This window comes from Peromyscus eremicus, chromosome 22 (assembly GCF_949786415.1).
Source record: "Peromyscus eremicus chromosome 22, PerEre_H2_v1, whole genome shotgun sequence".
NCBI classification, from domain to species: domain Eukaryota; kingdom Metazoa; phylum Chordata; class Mammalia; order Rodentia; family Cricetidae; genus Peromyscus; species Peromyscus eremicus.
This window is the reverse complement of record NC_081437.1, coordinates 28,352,185-28,372,517: the sequence shown is the minus strand read 5'-3', so window position 1 is coordinate 28,372,517 and position 20,333 is coordinate 28,352,185. Positions and strand designations below refer to the sequence as shown.

Below are 20,333 nucleotides of genomic sequence, written 5' to 3'. Positions count from 1 at the left end.
AGTTCCACTCTGCAGTTGATCCCACCTACATAAGTTAATTGTTATTTTTAAATCCCTTGCTCATGTTTCTTATATAGCATTCTTTTGTAGCTTTTAAACTTTAGCATGCACTCACATTTTTGTGATGGTTTGCTGTTTTCTAGTAAGAATATTTTAATCAAGTCTTTTCTCATTTTCGAAACTATTATGTTCCTGATGTCTTCAACATTTTCCCAAACTACTTTGAGGAAGAAGTTGGGGTGTTAGAAGGTAGGAGAGACTGGTAAGGTCATCATTGGCAAAATGTCAGATCACTTTCTGAAATGTGGTATGGTATACTTGTCTCTTAAAGGTTCAAAATGTTTATCAATGTGTTGTGAACTAATGCTACATGACTGATGAGGTGAGGTCCTAAGAAGTGAGACAACTTTAATCTCATCCTCAGGAGACACTTGGGTTTGAAAATCAACTTACCTGCACTGCAAATGGACCACATAGAAAGCATAGGGATGATGTGCTCAGGTCTTCAAAACAACAGCCTGTTTTTGTTTTGGAGTTCTCATTGTCAGGCTTAGCAATAAAGTTGCTTCCTTGATGACTCCTGTCCCAGTGAACAAGTCAGAGCCAGCTGATGAGTTTTCTTAGTTAACCTACTTGGGATTGGACCAAGACTGACTTTGCTCTACCCTTTTAAAGTTCCTAACCCACATAATCTGTGAGGATATAACATGTTGTCTAAAGGCATTAAGTGTGAGGATGGTGTGCCATGTATTTCCTGGGAAGTTTTTATTTTTTAAACTGTAACAACTGTCAGTGCATGTGGAATTACTGGTTTCCCTAACTCATTAACCCGATATTCAAGGCCTTCATAGTCTGGTGTAGGAAAATCCCAATTCTGATCTAAATGTGTGTGTGTGTGTGTGTGTGTGTGTGTGTGTGTGTGTGTGTGTGTGTGTTTGCATATCTGTCTCTTGTGATCAGCATTATACTTTGTGGAGTTTTTTTGTTTTTTATTTTTTGTTTTTGTTTTGTAGTTTTTTTTTTTTTTTTGAGACATGTTCTTCTGTAGTCCAAGCTGACCTTGAACTCCTGATCTTACCTCCACCTCTTAGTGGTAGGAGAATAGGCATGAGCCACAATACTTGGGTTTTTGTTTTGTTTTGTTTTTGGAGGCGGTGTGTGGGGTGTTTGTTTGTTTGTTTTTTAGACAATTTTATGTCATGTAACCCTGACTGGTCTTAGACTCACAACATTCCTGCCTCAGCCTTCCAAATTCTGGGATTCTGGGCATGCACCAACATACCCAAACAATACTTTCCATATTGGAATTCTTTGAGTCTTCTCGAAAGCCTTTATGGTTATTAACCATCTGTTTTGGACCATTCTCTTTTGTAAATCACCCTTCTGATAGTTTGCCTATATTTTAATTGGATTGTCTTCATCTTACTAATTTTGTAGATGTTCTTTGCATTTTATGAATATGTGAATGTTGAGGAAATCTATTTTGTGTGTATAGCTACTAAACACAGGTTTTATAAAAAATATGGACTGAAGATATACTCTCAGTGATAGAGTAAGCACTTAGCGTATGCAGTGTCCTGGGTTCAACCCCTGTCCCCACAAAAAAGTAATTATATGTTCAGATAGATAGTATACTGAGAGATTAAGAGAATGAAAAGAAAATCACAGAGTGGGAGATCACTGTAAACCTGTACACACACACACACACACACACACACACACACACACACACACACACACGTAATGACACATGAGTAGCGTTCGAGGTTCAAACCTGTTTCTGGAGAATATCCTAACAACAGTCTTATCACCAGAAAACCGTACACACATGTGTGCGTCTTTTCCTACTCTATTTCCTGAGTATACTCTCACTGTCAGTGTCTGTTGGTGTCTGTAGTTCTTAATCTAAAGGATGCATTTTAAAACTCTTATCCTTTATGGTTAAGGCGTACTATAACTTGTTTAAGTTACCTTTGACTGTCCAAAGGTCAGGAGATATGTTGTAATGGAAACACGAGTCTCTTGGAAGCTTTATTGTTGTCTTTTGATCTTGAGCTATATGTGGCCTTCTGTGTTATGGTTCATTCATTTTCCATATTGATATCTAGTTGGCGTATGTTGTTTGTTTGAAAGACCATCTTTTCCTTACTTCTGTCCCTGTATAGCTGGATCTCCCCGCCCCCCTTTTCCCTTTTTATTGTCTTCTACATGCAGACATCCAGTTTGACCAGTACCATTTGTTGAAGATGCTTTCTTTTTTCCAGTTGTGTATTTCTGGCTTCTTTATCAAAAATCAGGTGACTGTAGGTGTGAGGATTTATGTCTGGGTTTTCAGTTTGATTCCACTGATCAACGTGTCTGTTTTTTTACTCATCCCATGCGGTTTTTTATTACTATAGCTCTGTGGTGCAGTTTGAAATCAGAGATAGTGATACCTCCAACAGTTCCTTTATTGTTCAGGATTGTATTGGTTGTTTTGGGTTTTTTGTTTTCTATATGAAATTAATAGTTATTTTTTCAAGATCTGTAAAGAATTGTGTTGGAATTTTGATGGGGGTTGCATTGAACCTGTAGATTGCTTGTGGTATGATGGCCATTTATACTGTGTTAATCCTACCGATCCATGAGCATGGGAGATATTTCCGTCTTCTAATATCTTCTCAATTTATTTCTTCAAAGACTTTGTTTTTTTTTCTTTTGTTTTCACGGTTTCTCTTTGTAGCTCTGGATGTCTTGGAGCTTGATTTGTAGGTCAGATTGGCTTCAAACTCAGATAGATCCATCTGTCCCAGCCTCCCAAGTGCTAGAATTAAAGGTGTGCTCCACCATGCCCAGCAAGACTTGAAGTTTTTAATCATACAAGTCTTTCACTTGCTTAGTTAGAGTTACCCCAAGATATTTTATATTTCTTGAGACTATTGTGAAAGATGTTGTTTCCCTGATTTTTTTCTCAGTCTGAATTTGTATATAGGAGGGCTACTTTTTTTTTTTTTTTGAGTTAATCTTGTATCCAGCCACTTTGCTGAAAGAGTTTATCAGTTGTAGGAGTTCTCTAATTGAATTTTTGGAATCACATCTGCAAATAACGATACTTTTGATTCCTTCCTTTCTAATTTGTATCCTCTTGATCTCCTTCAGTTGTTACTGCTCTATCTAAAAGTTCAAGTATTCTATTGAATAGATATGGAGAAAGTGGATAACCTTGTCTTATTCCTGAGTTTAGTGGAATTGTTTTGAGTTTCTCTCTGTTTAATTTGATGTTGGCTATAGGCTTGCTGTAAATTGCCTTTATTATGTTTAGGTATATCACTTCTATCCCTAATCTCTCCAGGACTTTTATCATGAATGGGTGTTGAATTTTGTCAAAGGTCTTTTCTGCATCTATTGAGATGATCATATGTTTTTTTTTTCCTTTCAGTAGTTTATATGGTGGGTTGTATTTACTGATTTTCATATAGTGAACCATTCTTGCATTTCTGGGATGAAGCCTACTTGATCATGGTGGATAATCTTTTTGATGTGATCTTTGATTTGGTTTACAAGTATTTTATTGAGTATCTATGTTCATAAGGGAAATTGGTCTGTAATTCTCTTTCTTTGTGGAGTCTTTATGTGGTTTGGGTATCAAGATAACTGTGGCCTCATAAAATGAAATTTTATTGAGCAGTGTTCCTTCTGTTTGTAGTTTGTGGAATAATTTGAGGAGTATTGGCATTAACTCTTCTTTGAAACCATGGTAGAATTCTGTGCTAAAACCGTCTGCGATCTCTCCAAATTCATGTTATATAGGCACTTAGTGTTATGAACTTTTCCTCTTAGTGCAGCTTTCATTGCGCCCCATACACTTGTGTGTGCTGTGCATTCATTTTCATTGAATTCTAGAAAGACATTCATTTCTTTTTTATTTCTGCCTTGACCCATTTTTCATTCAGTAAAGCGTTGTTCAGTTCCGTGAGTTTGTAAGTTTTCTGTTGTTTCTGTGGTTGTTGATATCCAGCTTTCATCCATAGTGGTCTGATAGGATGCAGGGAGTTATTTCAATTTTCTTGTATCTGTTGACGTGGTCACTTTTGGCGCAAGGTCTGTGAGGTGCTGAGAAGAAGGTATGTTCTTTTGTGTTTGGTGAAATGTTCTGTAGATATCTGCTAGGTTCTATTGCTTTATAACATCTATTAGCTCCAGTATTGCTCTGTTTAGTTTTCGGCTGGAAAAAGAGTGGGGTTTTGAAGTCTTCCACTATCGGTGCATAAGGTTCAATCTGTGATTTAAGCTGTAGTAGTGTTTCTTTTCCAAAAGTGGGTGCCCTTTTGTTTGAGAATAGAGGTTAAGGATTGCAGTGTCATCTTGGTGGATTTTTCCTTTGATGAGTATGTAGTGTCCTTCCACATCTTTTAGTTTTGGTCTGAAGTCTATTTTGTTAGATATTAAAATGGCCACACCAGCTTGCTTCTCAGGTCCATTTGCCTGGAATGACCTTTTTTGACCTTTTACCCTGAGGTAATGTCTATCCTGGATATTGAGGCATATTTCTTGGATGCAGCAGAAGGATGGATTCTGTTTGTGAATCCATCTGTCAGCCTGTGTCTTTTTATTTGGGAGTTGAGAACATTGATATCAAGACATATCAATGACCAATGATTGTTGAGTTCTGTTATTTTGGTGGTGGTAGCGGTGGTGTGTTTGTGTTTTGCTGGCTTTCTTTAAGGGGTTTATTCATTTCTTCCTGTTGTTGGTGTTTCCCTGGCTTTCTTTAAGGGATGTATTAATTTCCTCTTGAAGGACCTCTATCATCTTCATATAGTTGGTTTTAAGGTCTTTGCTTTTTCTGGGCTTTGGCTATGTTGGAAAATTCAAGGCCTGCTGTGGTAGTATAGCTGGGCTCTAGTGGAGACATGCTGTACTGCTTGTTACTGTGTTCTTACTCTGGCATCTAGGCATCTGGGTTTGGGGTGATGATAGGTCTAGATGCTGATTTCTGGGTTTTTCTTTATTGGGTGGATATTTTGCTCCTGGGTTTCTGTTTCCACTCTGGATTTTCAGAGTGCGTGATGGCTGTGTGTTGCCTGTTTTCCTGTCCTGCTCAGCTGGTGTGTTCATGGGTAATGCCGGCTGGTGTTGGAGGCTGGAATTAAGCAATGAATTGGAGGGAGGAAGTGGGAAGGGACCGGTGCCTGGGATCCACAAGAGACATGGGCAGCTGCAGCAGAAACAGCCCGCACCTGGTGATCTGTTGCAGAGCTAGGGAGGAGCCTTGGATTGGGTCTGGGGAACAGAGAAGTGGAGAAGGTCTGTAGGCAGCCCACCTGGTTTTCCAGCAGGCTTGCCCTGCAGTTGAGCAGGGGGCATCTGCTTGAGTTGGGGGCTGGGATAGAGCAGTGAGATGGGGAGGGGAGCCAGGAGAGAATGGTCTGTGGGGTCCATAGGAGATGTGGGCAGGGGAAAGGGAGGCTGCAGCTGGTGATCTGTTGCAGGGCTAGGGGTGAGCCGGAGGGATTGGGTCCGGGAGAGCAGAGAGAGCAGAGAAGGTCTGCGGCCAGGCTCTGTATTCCATATTTTTGATGTTATGTTTTTAAATCTGTTCTCTGCTTTGTTCTCACTCATCTATCACATTTTGTTTTTCCTGTTGTACAAATTTGTTACAGTTCTTGGACAATTCTTTTAGTGGTTACTGGTATTTTTTTTTTTAAAGGCAGAAAAAGCTTTTCCCTGGGTTTTCTAATTGTCATCAGTGGAAGATTGTTTGGAAGCAAGCTGGTCTGCTATTGTAAATCAGATTCACCACATTTTAGACTTAAAGACAAACCTCGAATGGCCGGTAATATTGCTAAGTAGTTGAACACCTGCCTAGCACGTACAAGGCCCTGGGTTCAATCCCCAGCACCACTCAAAGAACCTCATATCAAAACCAACTGCCGCCGGGCGGTGGTGGTGCACGCCTTTAATCCCAGCACTCAGGAGGCAGAGCCAGGCTGATCTCTTTGAGTTCGAGGCCAGCCTGGACTACCAGGTGAGTTCCAGGAAAGGCGCAAGGCTACACAGAGAAACCCTGTCTCGAAAAACCAAAAAAAAAAAACAAAAAAAACCCAAAAAAACAAAAAAAAAAACCAAAAAAAAAAAAAAACCAACTGCCATCTCAGCTCTGTGGTTTAACACAGTAGATAACCAGCATGTTAGTGTTTGAATAGAACTTCTGCTATTTTTCATATTTCCTTCTCATACCATCTTCCCGTATGAATTACAAACTTTGTGTGTCTGCCACGAACCTTTCAAAGTCCATCTGCGCATGTCCAGTCACCAAATAGTTCACAAGTGCATGAAACACTGGTACCCAGGAAGCACAGGAATCAGTTTCCATTCAAGAATCAGACATACAAAGTGTATGTTCTGCTATGTTCCGTGGTGAGACAACAAGTGTGTGTGTGTGTTTGATGACTCACAGGAAGATTGTCTTGAGGACGTTCTAGAAGCTTCCTAGACACCTGACGTGTGTGGTAAGGGTACGAGTTGTTATTAGATGCAGTTAGTGATTGAACTCTCACAGATGGGAGGACAGCCCAGTGGGCACAGCACTTGCTGTGCGAACAGAGGGACCTGAATTTGGATCCTGAGACTCACTTAAGAGCTCTCTTGTGACCCCAGCACAGGGAGAGTGGGAGGGGACCTGACATGGGGTCTGAAAGCTTGCTGGCCAGCCAGTCACTTCAGTGAGACCCTGTCTGAGAAAATGAAGGTTCTTGAGAGCAGTAGACAAAGGTACCTAAAGTTGACCCTGACCTCCACACATGCGCACTACAGATGAGGATACACACATAACAAAAGAAAAAGGGGAAATCTGAAAAACTCCCTGCTGTCCGTTTCATGTTTAATGTGATTGAAAACTCTTGGGACAGTCTACCCTAAGCTTTTTAGATGTTATCCTTGCCAGTTCCTACATGATTGCAGGGATCCTGAGTAGCTAAAATACCCAGCTGACATTTGGATGTGAAGCTGAATAAGATACACATACAACTCTACTTTGAATACTTTTGTTCAGCATTTCAGCTTTACTGTTCTTATTGACTTCATACAATAGAAATAGTGTATATATGTACATTATAAATATTATAATAAGAATAAAGAAAATGTAGTTTTCATCTTCTACGATTTATACTGATCAAATGCTGGTTCTCTGTTTTACCTATTTATGCAAAACTATATTGCCTAGTTTTGTATAAGATTAAATTGAATAAAATATGTTGCTACATAAAATTTAAAAATGATTAATACAGGTGAGCACCTGTATTTAGAAAACCAGGTTTTTGTAAATTGCACAAGTCATTGTCACACTTGGCTGTCATCCAGCCTGACTCTTGCTGCTTGTCAAACTGATTTAATCCAGGCCTGCTCATAGGCTGCCGGCAAGGCTGAGAGTGGAACTGTCACCCTTCAACAACATATAAGTGTCGTCACACTGTCTTGTTAATCCGTCCCTTGCAGAGCTGAATTACTGCGGGTTATCGGGTAAGATTTTCTTTCCTTCTTCACTGCTTGGTGAGAATCAGACACAGGAGTGAAGAGAAGTGGAAGGTGCCGGGGGACAGGCATGTGAACGCCGCACTTCTCAGTCCGGTTCTAGTTGCTTGAAATGCTTTAGAATTGCAGTTGTGGTTTTGTTTTTCGGTTTTTATAGACTGTGCTTGAGTTTCATACCTACTTGAACTCTCATGAATCTTGAGGTTACTCAAACCCCCAACGTGTCATTACTTGGGATTGATAGTTAAGAGTCAGGTGTGTTTAGTGACTGGATTTCTCTCTGGTGAAATGTTAAGTGAGGCCAGTGGCTTCACAGTCAGTGCCCTAATTTATCATTTTGTATAACCTCTTCCTAATTTTGTCTCTGATGCATTGGAAATGTCAGAAAACCTTCACAATGCACTTACTGTGTAACGATAGTTCTGGAGAGGAGCCTACGGTGGTATTTACTAGTGAATTAAAATCAGTCTGTATAAAAAGGTGACTGGCACTTATTTAGTCGACATAGTTTGTAGCAAGAGTGGTTCCCACACCTTAAAGGTTTATCATTTTCCTAAGCATGCTTGCTTAAGAAAAATCAATTAAGACTTTTGATTAAACATGAAAAGTTAAACACTTGTGTTTATTTCTTCTTCCTGCCTAAATTCACAAAAACGACAGTAAAAGGAATGTAAACGTAAGAAAGGGAATGAAGGGACAGCAGATTCTTAGAGAAGTGAAATCATAGAAATTTTAGGGGAAAAGGGAAAGCTAAAGGAAATTAGCCAAGCTGTCTTGACGGGGCGTGTGTGACCAGAACTGTAGTTTATCACTCCCTAGTATTGAGTCCTCGTATAACTGACTGTACAGTCCTCTGTCACAGTTTGCGTAACTCCATTAATGACCACTTGGTTCTTCAGCACTTTGACTGTTAACAACAGCACTCCTTGAATCAATCAATCTTACGGCCATATTTTTGTGATTTTTGTTTATTTAGAATTAATTCCTCAAAATGAGGCAAAGTGGTTATCTTTTGTGTATTGGCCCATGCTGTCAGATAGTTTTCCAGATGTGCGGAAAGTCCCATTCCACTGACTCCTAACCATCACTGCACTTGTCTTATGGCCCATGCTGTCAGATAGTTTTCCAGATGTGCGGAATGTCTCGTTCCACTGACTCCTAACCATTGTTGCACTTGTCTTAATTAAGATGTTCTGTCTGGAGACAGACATTGAGACCTTACCCACTGCCAGTGTAAGTGGCACTCTGGAGACACCCAGCAGTAGAGCAGTGTTTTCCATTCTGGGCATCCTTGACCTTTTGGACTGGATGCTTTATTGTGGTAACTAGATGTTTAGCTGCATCTTTGGCCCTTAATCACTCTATGCCTGGAGTTCTCGGTTCTACCAGTGAAAAGAAGCTCCAGTTTTTGCTCTGTGTCGTTTGGTGACAAAATCCTCTCCAGTTGAAAAGCAGCTGCAGGTGGGGTGTTTCACAGCCTGAACAGCACGGGAGGGGGGGTGCGGGGGGGGGAGGGAGAAGGGGAGTGCAAGCTAGGGAGAGCCTGCAGGGGAAGCTCCAGCTGCCACTCTCCAGCCACCCCCACCAAGAACTCAGCATGGCCTCCCCTGACAAAAGCAAACCATTTCAGAGACTAGGGTCAGAGCTGTGAATGCAGTGATGAGCGGGAGGCTAGAACTGGGAGGTGAGGGGCAGTAATCCAGTCATTGACAACAGCAGGAAAGCATTCCAGAGGTCACTGAGGATAAAATGGTGAGCAGTGATAGCAGAAAACAAGTGGGCAGTAAGAAAAGGACAGGATACCCTGGGGTGGGGACAGGCTGGCATGAAGGGGCTGGAAGGACAGAGTTTTGAAGTGTTGAGACCTGGTGCCCAGTACAATGAGGGCAAAGGCGGGGATCGCGGGATTACTTAAAGATTTCAGGATCACCAGTTTATACATATGAAGTCATTCAGACAATCATGCATGCCACTGCCTTGTGTCCTGGGTATTCTCCGCCTACCTCTTTCATAACTCAATGGCGTAGTTACACAAAACAGTGTGCTTACAGAATTTGGACAGAAGAGGGTGGCTAGAATGAGCATAGAGGAACCCAGTGGCTCCCCATCCTGGGAGAGCTGAGCCTCCCCCCAACCATTGCCTGGTGAAGGTAGAGGGCCGGTCCCAGGTGAGGCACTGAGCTGTCAGAGAACTCCAGACTAGGGGAGGGGGAAGTGATCCAAGGGCACTGTGGCTTCCAGCTGGAGACAGCCACAGGGGAAAAGACTAACCTGACTGTGATTCCTGCTTGTCTCTTTTTATTCCTGACCACGTGACTGCCTGATTCTCAGGAAACCCCCTGATGGTGGATTGAATTTGCCTTTCAGTCTTTAATGCAGATAGCTGAATAGTCTTGTGTCTTTGACATGCCCTGTGGCTTCTCTTCTGGGTGGTTTTGAAATGTCCCCTTTTTATTCTTCAGTGCTGTCTTTGGTTCAGGTTTTATATTTTACTGCCTATGTGGGGGATGAGGGAGGGTGAGGCAGGGTGTCCTGTAATGCACACTAGCCTCAAACTCTGTGTAGCTAGAGATGCTAACCTTGAACTCATCCCTCCCCCTCCTGAGGCCTGAGACTGCAGCTCTGCACCACTGCTCCTCCTGCCTTTTGCTCATCTTTATTTTGTTTCTCACCTCCCCCCCCCCTTTTATTTAGAGATGGCCTCGGAAGTTCAGGAAGAAATCCCTGTGCATGAGGAATTCTTTCTCTGTGGTGGAGTTGAAACCCAGATATTAAAATGTGGGCCCTGGACTAACCTCTTTGATACACAAAGTGTCGCCAGGCCAAAACTGCTTATCTTCATTATTCCAGGTAAGTCTCGAAGTCGCAGATCCTCCAAGACTCTGATTTCAGAATGACTGTTGGTAAACTGTGGAGAACCGGGGGGAGATTAAATGACAGCTCATAACAAGCACAGTTACTACCCTGAATGCGTGTTTTAGTTTTCTTTATTGATAACCTTCATATGACCTGTTATACAGCGAGGCCTTGTCTTACGCAGAAGGTACCACATGCACAGTTTTGCAATTTCCCTTGTAAATGTTTTTATACTTAGAGCTGTATCAAAGTTTCAGTTTTTTTTTTTTTTTTTTTTTTTTTTTTTTTTTTTTTTGGTTTTTCGAGACAGGGTTTCTCTGTGTAGCTTTGCGCCTTTCCTGGGACTCACTTGGTAGCCCAGGCTGGCCTCGAACTCACAGAGATCCGCCTGGCTCTGCCTCCCGAGTGCTGGGATTAAAGGCGTGCGCCACCACCGCCCGGCAAGTTTCAGTTTTTAACAACTTCCTCCCACCTTATTTTAAGATGATTATCTGTTTTATTTAAGATAGGATTATCTGTTTTATTCTGGGATTTTCTTCCCGGCCATTAGTGACTTTTCTCTGTCGCTGTCAGAGATATCTGGTTGGTCGCAAGCAATGAACTTTGAAATTGTGTTCTGTCTGGCACGCATGGCAAGACTCCCTGTCAGTGTGTCTTTGGCTTTATTTCTGCATTTATTGGGTTGAATAGAAATGTTCACCATCATGACACTGGTCAAAACTGTCTTTTCCTTTAAGATTACAAAAACAGCTCTGCATGCCGTGTGTATTCACTGTTCCGTTGAGAATCCTTCAGGCTGGACGACATCTGTTTCTCGCTCTCTCCTTAGATGGCCATTAAGTGGTTCGCACCATTCTTTAGATGGGTGGTTCTGTCCTTGCCCTTCTGGTCTGCAGTGTTATCTGTACGTAAAGCAGGATTTCTGCAGCTGAGTCTGTCTGTCCTCTGCCTCCGTGGACTTTTTCTCTGTTTTCCCGTTTGCAGAACACCTTCTCGTCTAGGACTCATCCTTGCTCATTGTTTTCCTGTCCAGGGTACCTTTTGCCTTTTCCTTCATTTGCTTCCGTAGTATTCATTTTGTGGATTTTTTTTTCCCCTCAAAGATTTGACTCCCCACTCATTTTCAAGATGAAGATGGGGAAAACTGATTGGCACTACTACACACAGAGGTAGGGTTTGTCCACATGCCTAGAGTGATCAGCTACCGCAGTTTTCCTAGGACTAGGAAATCTAGTGATTTCCTTATCTAGTAGTTTCCAATTTCCATGGCAACCTATGCTTAGCTCGCAACAGACCTGGGCTAAGAAGAATGATTGGGCTCCCTGGGCAAGCCTCACTGTGGGGTATTGAGTATAACCGAGCACTTCATTAGGAGTCTCTGATTTTCAGGATCTGTAGCTCTTCCTTCAATTATTCTGTTTTCTGGGAAGGAATCTTCTTCCATGTTCCCGTGTAAAGAGTAGGAGCCTGTCTGCCGATGTTCAGAGCTCATCAGGGAAAGGAGTTGAGGAATCCAGTGCTCAGCTGGGCTTACTCTACTCAGTGTGGACTTCCGTGCTCAGCTGGGCTTACTCTACTCGGTGTGGACTTCCGTGCTCAGCTGGGCTTACTCTACTCGGTGTGGACTTCCATGCTCAGCTGGGCTTACTCTTCTGTTTGGGACTTCATGCTCAGCCGGTATCTCTCTTTGGCTTAACCTTCTCCGGAAACAAATTTATTATCTTCTGGGATTTAACATTCTTCTTGAAAATCGGTCTGGGAGCATGTATTAAAATGAAAAAAATAGACACACTCTGCTGGTAGTGAGTGAGACTTTGAAGTTGTAGGCATAGCAGGTGCTACTCTGTGTAGCTGAGATTTGTGATGAGGGGTATAGAAAATAACTAGACTAGTAATCCTGGACTGGAGGCAAGGTGTAGTCCTGCAACTGGAAGGAAGGGAGGGAGGGAGGGAGGAAGGAAGGAAGGTAGGAAGGAAGGAAGGAGTAAGTAAGTTTGGCAACTAAAGTGGACAAATGTGAAAGGATTTAAGAGGAGAGTGAAATAATCTCTGCCCCGCCCCCGTGGCTGTCTGCTGTTAGGGGTCAAAGTCGTTTTCTGAGAGTGATGTTAATGGAGGGTGAGGGGACAGTAGATAGAATAGCAGGTATGCTGAATGAAAGGAATGAGCTTCCAAAAAGAAGTATATGAATTCTTCAGCAGCTTCATGATAGCATAGCAGATATATTGTAAGTAAGGTGTAAAAGGACCCAAGATTCATCTGGAGAAGGGTCCTCAGAGTTGGGGTGCTCTGGATATTAGTTGTTTCTGACCGGTGAAAGGACCTAAGCCTGAAGGTCTTACACTTCGTGTCTCCATGAGAGATAGCACCTGAGAACACAGTGTTCCTTTGTCCATCACCGACTTCTGATCCAGAAAATCTGGCGGTGGCACAGTCACCAGAAAAGGCCCTCCAGGCAACCATGGCCTGCACGCCAGGTCACATTATGGGAATTTGTTGCTTAAATGTCATGTATATACATTTTTGGATTTGATAACTGTGCTGAATTGTGGGGCAGAGGTGGTGATGCAATTCAGCTGGGTTTTGAAATCTCTTAAGATGTGCATAACAAGAGGACTGTCAGCTAAGGATCCAGTTTGTCAGGGAATATGTGAGTGACTGAGAAGTTGATAGGTTGGAGTGGGCGGAGTGAGTAATGTGAACAGCTGATGAAGGAAGACAGCCCACTGAACTCCCCACCTAGCACTATTCATTTTACTCATTCATTTCTTCCGAGTATGCTGCAAAAAAAAAAAATAATAATAATAATTGCTACCACTGAGGTGTGTGAAATGTTAGAGAATCAGGAGGGAGGCCTCTCCTGAAGAGGTTTGAAAGGCGGAGAACCCCAGGCTTTCCTGTGTGGTGAGGAGGTAGGGGGAGCGATTAGTGGGGGCGCTGCAGATGGAGGGAGGTGCAACCCATTCCTTGTTCTGTGAGCTCTTTTCTTGGGGCACTTTGAGGTTTCCAGATGTGTCCTTTATGCTTGCTCTGTTCCTCTGCGGCCCCCACCTTTTTCCTCAGTTCCCTGAGAGGCCCAGGCTGGTTCTGCTTGTTAGTTGGTAGGGTTCTGGTACCCTTTATTTGGGGCCTCATCTACATAAACTGTCAGGAAAATTAGAGCGCACACTTAGGGGTGAAGGCATCCAGAGTTTTGTGTTTTCTCCAGGCATGCCACTTTCAGCAGCCTCCGTGGGTTACACTGTCTAGTTGCTCTCCAAACCTGTCCATTTGGGGTTGTATGGAGCCTGCATGTCAAGACGTGATTGCTAATAGAATGGGTAAAGAAGTCATACCAGCCCAGTCCTCCAACATAGGGAGCAGTGTGAAAAGGATGGCACTGTACCCCAGAACCACATCAGCTAAGATGGAGAAAACCTTACTGCATGTGGAAATAGAGAGATTAGTTGGAGAAATAATCTGGACATGATAGCACGTGACTGCACTCCCATCATTTGGCAGCTGAGGAACAAGGATTGCTTTGAGTTGAGGACATCCCAGGTTCCATAGTACAGGCCAGGATGTGCTAGAGTGTGAGAGACTCTATCTCAAAGGGGGAAAAGACAATATGCACACAGAAAAATAGACATTAGCGAGGCGGCGGCGATGCACACCTTTAATCCCAGCACTCGAGAGGCAGAGCCAGGCGGATCTCTGTGAGTTCAAGGCCAGCCTGGTCTACAGAGCAAGATCCAGGACAGGCACCAAAACTACACAGAGAAACCTTGTCTCGAAGAAGAAAAAAAAGAAAGAAAAGAAAAAGAAAAGTAGACATTAATGGAAAGAGACTAGCTTCACTAGGTGCAAAGACTATATACAGAATTTAGGAATTCTGATTCAGTATTTCGTGTATGTATGTTTAAAATTATACCTATATTACTAAATATATTTCTGACAAGAGGTAAGTTCCACTTTTTCTGTATCAAGATGAGTATTTGAACATTTCTGTTTATAAATATGACAGATAAAATTAATTTTTAAATGTTAAATAAATCCTGTCATCCTTTGATCAACTCTACTCAGTCACAATGTACATTTTTTTTAAACATTTTGACAGATTTAATTTGCCAACGTTTTAGTTTACAGTTTTTCATGTATGTTCATAGAGATACTGATATGTAGTCTTGTTTTTCTAGAAGTAGCATCTGGCTTTGGTATGAGGGTAATATAGACCTCACAGAGTGGGTTGGTAACTATTTCTTCTTTGCATGTTTTCTTTTTTTTCTTTTTTAAAATTTATTTATTATGTATACAGCATGTATGACTGCAGGCCAGAAGAGGGCACCAGATCTCATTACAGATGGTTGTGAGCCACCATGTGGTTGCTGGGAATTGAACTCAGGACCTCTGGAAGAGCAGTCAGTGCTCTTAACCTCTGAGCCATCTCTCCAGCCTGCATGTTTTCTTGAAAATACATATAAACTGATAGTGTTTTTTCCCTTGAGTGTTCGGCAGAATTTACCAGTGAAGCCATGTAGGTCTGGATTTGTTTGTGAGCTCTTCAGTCTTTAAGCTTGACTTTCTTAGTTCACAGTAGGCCTATTGAGATTACCTAATTCTTTTAGAAAAAGCAATGATGTTTTCTATCTTTATAGAAAGTTGCCTATTTTGTATAATTACCCAAATCATAATGTTTTCTAATTATTCTTTTGATGTAGAAAAAATGATTGAAATATAGTTTTTTTTTTCCTCTTTGCTCTTTGAGGGCCCACCACCCAAATCCTAAATAAGTACATGGAGACTTATTGTTACTTGTGAATGCCCAGCCTTAGCTTGGCTTGTTTCTAGCCAGCTTTTTTTAACTTAAATTCTCCTGTCTACCTTTTGCCTCTGGGATTTGATCTTTCTTTATTCTCTATTCCTTTCTTTCCTTCTTACTCTGTGGCTGGTTGTGTGGCTGGGTGGCTGGCCCCTGATGTCCTCTTCCCTTCTTGTCTGTTCTCTCTCATTTATTCTCTCTTCCTGCCAGCCCTGCCTGTTTCTCTCTCCTCCCTAGCTATTGGCTGTTCAGCTCTTTATTAGACCAGGTGTTTTAGACAGGAAAAGTAACACAGCTTTATAGAGTTAAACAAATGCAACATAAAGAATGCAACACATCTTTGCATTATTAAACAAATATTCCGCAGCATAAATGAATGTAATACATCTTAAAATAATATTCTACAACATTTCCCCCTTTTTGTCTAAATAAAAATGAAAGGTTTCAACTTTAACATAGTAAAACTATATACAACAAAAACAGTTATCAAGTAAGAATTGCATTTACAATATTTAGTCCATTTGTATTTAGGAAATTCAGAGAAAATACTCCATTATCTATCTTAGTGATTCTAAAGTTTTATAACTAATTTACTTTCTATCATAACTAAGGAAAACAATAACTGTAACTATTTAGTTTTTAACTCCATCAAAGACCCCAGAAAGATGTAATATTACCTAACAATAGAGACATCTGGCTGCCTGAACAGTCACCCAAAGTTCCTGTGCAACGTTGGGGCATCCATCTTCAGCCTACAGGCCTAGACTATCTGGCAGACTTTTCAGTGAAGCAGGAAATTTGAAGGACTATCCTGCCTTGTATTGGCAAAATTCATCGGTCACTTTCCTCTGTATCCTGCAGAATGTCTGGCAGACTCTTCTGTGAAGCAGGAATCTCGAAGGACTGTCCTGCCTTGTTTTGGCAAAGTTCAACAGTCTTTTTCGTATGTCCCTGCTTGTCCAGTCTACACAGCATATTGTCAGCAGTCAAGGCAAGAGCAGTTTCTTGCCCAAATGGCTAGCCTTGCCACATTGAAAGCAAACTCCATATGGAGTTTTTTTGATGCCCATCAACCTTTTATGAAGTAAATTGGTGCTTCCAGGAGCAGATGTGTCTGATTGTCATGAAAAAGACCTTAGGTTATTAAACATCTTAAATGCCATATTCTGTAGGTCTTTGAAGTGTTTGAAAATCATCTATCTAAAATATACCTGTTTCACCTTGAAAACATAACTAATGTGACTTATTAAGTTTGATAATTATAGATTAATACTAACCTCATTTCTTAATTATACATTACATTTTTTTTCTTTTTCTTTTTTTTTTTTTTTTTAAGATTTATTTATTTACTATGTATCATACATTACATTTTTAAATGAACTGCATAAGCACACTACCTGGAACAAGAGTAGAAACATATATACATTGTAACAAAAATAACTTTAAATTTGTGTCAGTGTATGAAAATCCATGCAAAAGAAAACTATCTGAGATTAATAGTTGTCTTTTTATCCTGTATAATTATATTCCCCTAAGTGATAACAAACATCCATAACCCACCAAATAACCACCACCCATCCACACCCTCCCTCTTGGGAATGTGGACATCATTCTCTAGACTGCTTCCTGTGTCTGTGGGCAAAGGCATCTTTAGGGGTGCCTGAGAAAATTAAGACAATAGCTAAGTCCTGGGAAGACCAGTTATAACCTTTGTTGATAGAAATCACCTGTCAAGTTTCAGGAAGTCTTCCCTGATCATACCTGATCCACATCAGTCCTGAAGGAATCCACAGCCTCTTGTTTCCTGTGAAAACAAAAGCAAAACTTCTCCAAAGCAAGACATGTTTTTACTCTCATTCTAAAGTTAAGTCATTCTTAAAATATCTAGGCTAATTTATTTCATCAGTCCCTCTTTCAATCCCATGTCTCTTAGCAGCTGTTGTTTGCTTATCAGCAATCAAAAAAATTCAAGGCCAGTACAGCAACATACAGGAACCAGACTCCCTGTGTATTTCCCATCTCTGCGTGGCTTATTCTTTTTTTAATACTACTTTACTTCTCCCTTTATTTTTAAACTTTTTTTTTCTATAACTGTCTATATCTTTTTCTTTTCTTTCTTAAGCCTACACACATTGTTTAGCGCACTATAACCTGTTTAGAGTTTTTTTTTTTTTTTTTTTTTTTTTTTTTTTTTTTTCCCCTATCTGGGATCTGTCTTTATTGTGTATCTCTAGTCTTTTTTGTCTGCATGAGCAAAAGACTGCTAAGCAGCACAGCTAGGACCTCCACTGCGGCTTTAGCGGCTGCCTCCGCCCACTTCTCAAGTCCATGAAAGCAAAGCCTAAAGCTCGTATCCCAGTTGGAGGTGCATTTAATGAGGGATCCCATTCAAACTAAACCCCCTACTTCATTGTCTTTTACCCTGTAGGTGTATGTATTGAATATTCTGTTTCTCTATACCAAATCCATGTCAAAAATACCATCTTATACACACAAGAAAAATCACACATAGTGTGTATGTCCATCAATGGTTGATCACACAGATACACAGACACACACACACACACACACACATACATACACACATACATATACACACACATACACACATACACACACACACACATACACACACACACACACACACACACACACACACACACACACACACACCCCAAATACTTGAAATGGCAAGATAACATTTAAAGTTTGCTGAGATTCTAACATTGACTGGCCTGGTTCTTTTATTTGTTGTTGTTATTCTTGTTGCTTGTTTTGTTTTAGTTTTAGTTTTTGTACAGCTTAATAACTGAGGTGGTCAGATCTTGAAATGCCATAAAGACAGTTTTAGTGGTTTGGGACTTTATTCTGTTAATAGTGGGAAGACACATAAGGGCGGTGGTGGCGCACGCCTTTAATCCCAGCACTTGGGAGGCAGAGCCAGGCGGATCTCTGTGAGTTCGAGGCCAGCCTGGGCTACCAAGTGAGTTCCAGGAAAGGCGCAAAGCTACACAGAGAAACCCTGTCTCGAAAAATCAAAAAAAAAACAAAAAAACAAAAAACAAACTTTTATACTTCGGTTTGTGCTTTGTATGATACCTAAATGTAAGTGTGAATATTACTGGATTTGTAGAAAATGATGTGAGAAAACCCAGAGCCATGTCTTTCAGCCTGTACATCATCTTGCATGGGCCCGTTGTCTTTCTAATCCAGTCTTTTCTTTTCTTAGGTAACCCAGGCTTTTCTCCCTTTTACTTGCCATTTGCAAAAACCTTATACTCTTTGACGAAAGGCAGCTTTCCGGTGTGGATGATCTCTCATGCTGGGTTTACCTTGGTTCCCAAAGATAAGAAGATTCTTGCTGCACCCGATGGTATGTTCTTTTTAACACCTTTTTGATTGACAGCGAATGGGTCTTCTTGTTTCCATAAAGCTTGTTAGCATTCACATTTCACAAGTGATCACCTCTGTTTTGTGATTTTAGACCCCAAGTACCATATTTTAATAATTTTAAAGATAGTTTGTCTTTTGCAGATAATATTCTTAAGAATTTGAGCAGATCAACAATTTAAGTATGAATCACCTTCTTTACTTCCTAACTAGTGACCAGCCATATATTTGTTGATAATATACTTCCAAAGTCTACTAGAAGAAATACTGAAGGAAAAGTATAAGATATTTAGAGTCTAAGATCTTTAGAGATACATTCTCCCTCCTGTGCAAAACATGACAACTCGACATAATGCCCTGCTGGTTACATGAAACCCACAGTAGAGGTCAAAGGAGACTTGGTGGTGTAATGGATATCATAATTTGAGCTGCTGTGGCACAATACCATTAACTAGATAGCTTACAAATAAATTTATTTCTCATAATTTCCTGTTCTTGGGTCGAGAGGGTATAGGCTTGGGAATTGCACCCGGAATTGTGTGGTGCTGGGAGAGTACTCCACTGCTAACCACATCCCCAGCCCATTTTACTTATTAATTAAAACACGCTCATACTTTTGCTTTTAGAGCCACATGCTCAAGAAATTGAGGACATCTATGGTCTGAATGGTCAAATAGAACACAAAATAGCCTTTCTGAGAGCTCACGTGCCAAAGGATGTGAAGATTATACTCATTGGCCATTCCATAGGCAGCTACATTTCTCTTCGGGTCATGAAGCATGCTCCTGAGCTGCCTGTAAGTATGCCTTAGACGGTGCCTGATTGTGCACTTGCCAAACCCTCATCTTCCCTTAGCTTTTTTGTAGAGCAGAGGGAGGGATGCACGGTGGCTGCCTTTCTCTTTGTCTCTTTATTGCCAAAGACTTGTGCTTAAGAAATTCCCATAATGTCCCAGTGAATAATGGTGGAAAGATAGAGATTTTTCCAAATGAATGTCTTGGAATCTAGGCTTCTCTGGAGTTGTAGTGTTACGTTTACCTTGCTCTCTTTTATGAAACAATATTTAAGAACACTTGCTAACAGTGGCATGGAAGGGACTCCATCTTTATTGAAAGAATGTTTTGAAAATATCCATGGGCTGGAGAGATGGCTCAGTGGTTAAGAGCACTGACTGCTCTTCTAGAGGATCCAAGTGTGATGCCCAGCACCCACATGGTGGCTCTCAACAGTCTGTAAATACAGTTCCAGGGATCCTATGCCCTCTCTGGCCTCCACAGGCACTGCATCAGATAGTCCCAAAAACTGAAGTAAGAAACTATTCCTGTTTCTTTTAAGAAGCAAAATGATGTGTTATCGTCTTCATCATCATTGACAGACAAATGCCTGTCTTTGTGGAACATGCAAAATGGTCGTAAGTTCAGATTCTTTTCTGTTCTGTAGTTTGCTAGCCCTTTTGAGACAGGTGTACATCCTTTCAGTCACAAATACTTTGTTTATTTGTCTGTCTTTATGCTTGTTGTTATGATGCTGGGGATGGATTCAGGGCCCAGTGCATGATGGGCAAGCCTCTTCCACTGAGCTACACCCACAGCCTAGACAACTGGTTCTTAAGTGCAACCATGTACTATATATCAAGGCACTGAAGTCACAAAGGCCAACTTAAAGTGTCCCAAAAGGGAGTGAACTCTTTAAGAGCCTTAAAAATGTGCTTTAACTCACGATCATGAAATGACCCATCAAGTGGGTACAGTTTACTAGCTAATGATGTCTTCATCTG

General features: G+C 41.1%; 1 protein-coding gene across 1 annotated transcript in view; it reads left to right on the top strand.

The window, feature by feature from the left end:
• Positions 1–20,333, top strand: part of Ldah (lipid droplet associated hydrolase) — a 56,526-nt gene that overhangs the window by 1,163 nt on the left and 35,030 nt on the right. The window contains exons 2-4 of the mRNA XM_059248458.1: positions 10,207–10,362; positions 18,396–18,539; positions 19,183–19,352. Of these exons, the coding sequence (XP_059104441.1) occupies positions 10,209–10,362; positions 18,396–18,539; positions 19,183–19,352 (468 nt within the window). The 5' untranslated portion in view covers positions 10,207–10,208. The remainder of the gene's footprint in view (positions 1–10,206; positions 10,363–18,395; positions 18,540–19,182; positions 19,353–20,333) is intronic.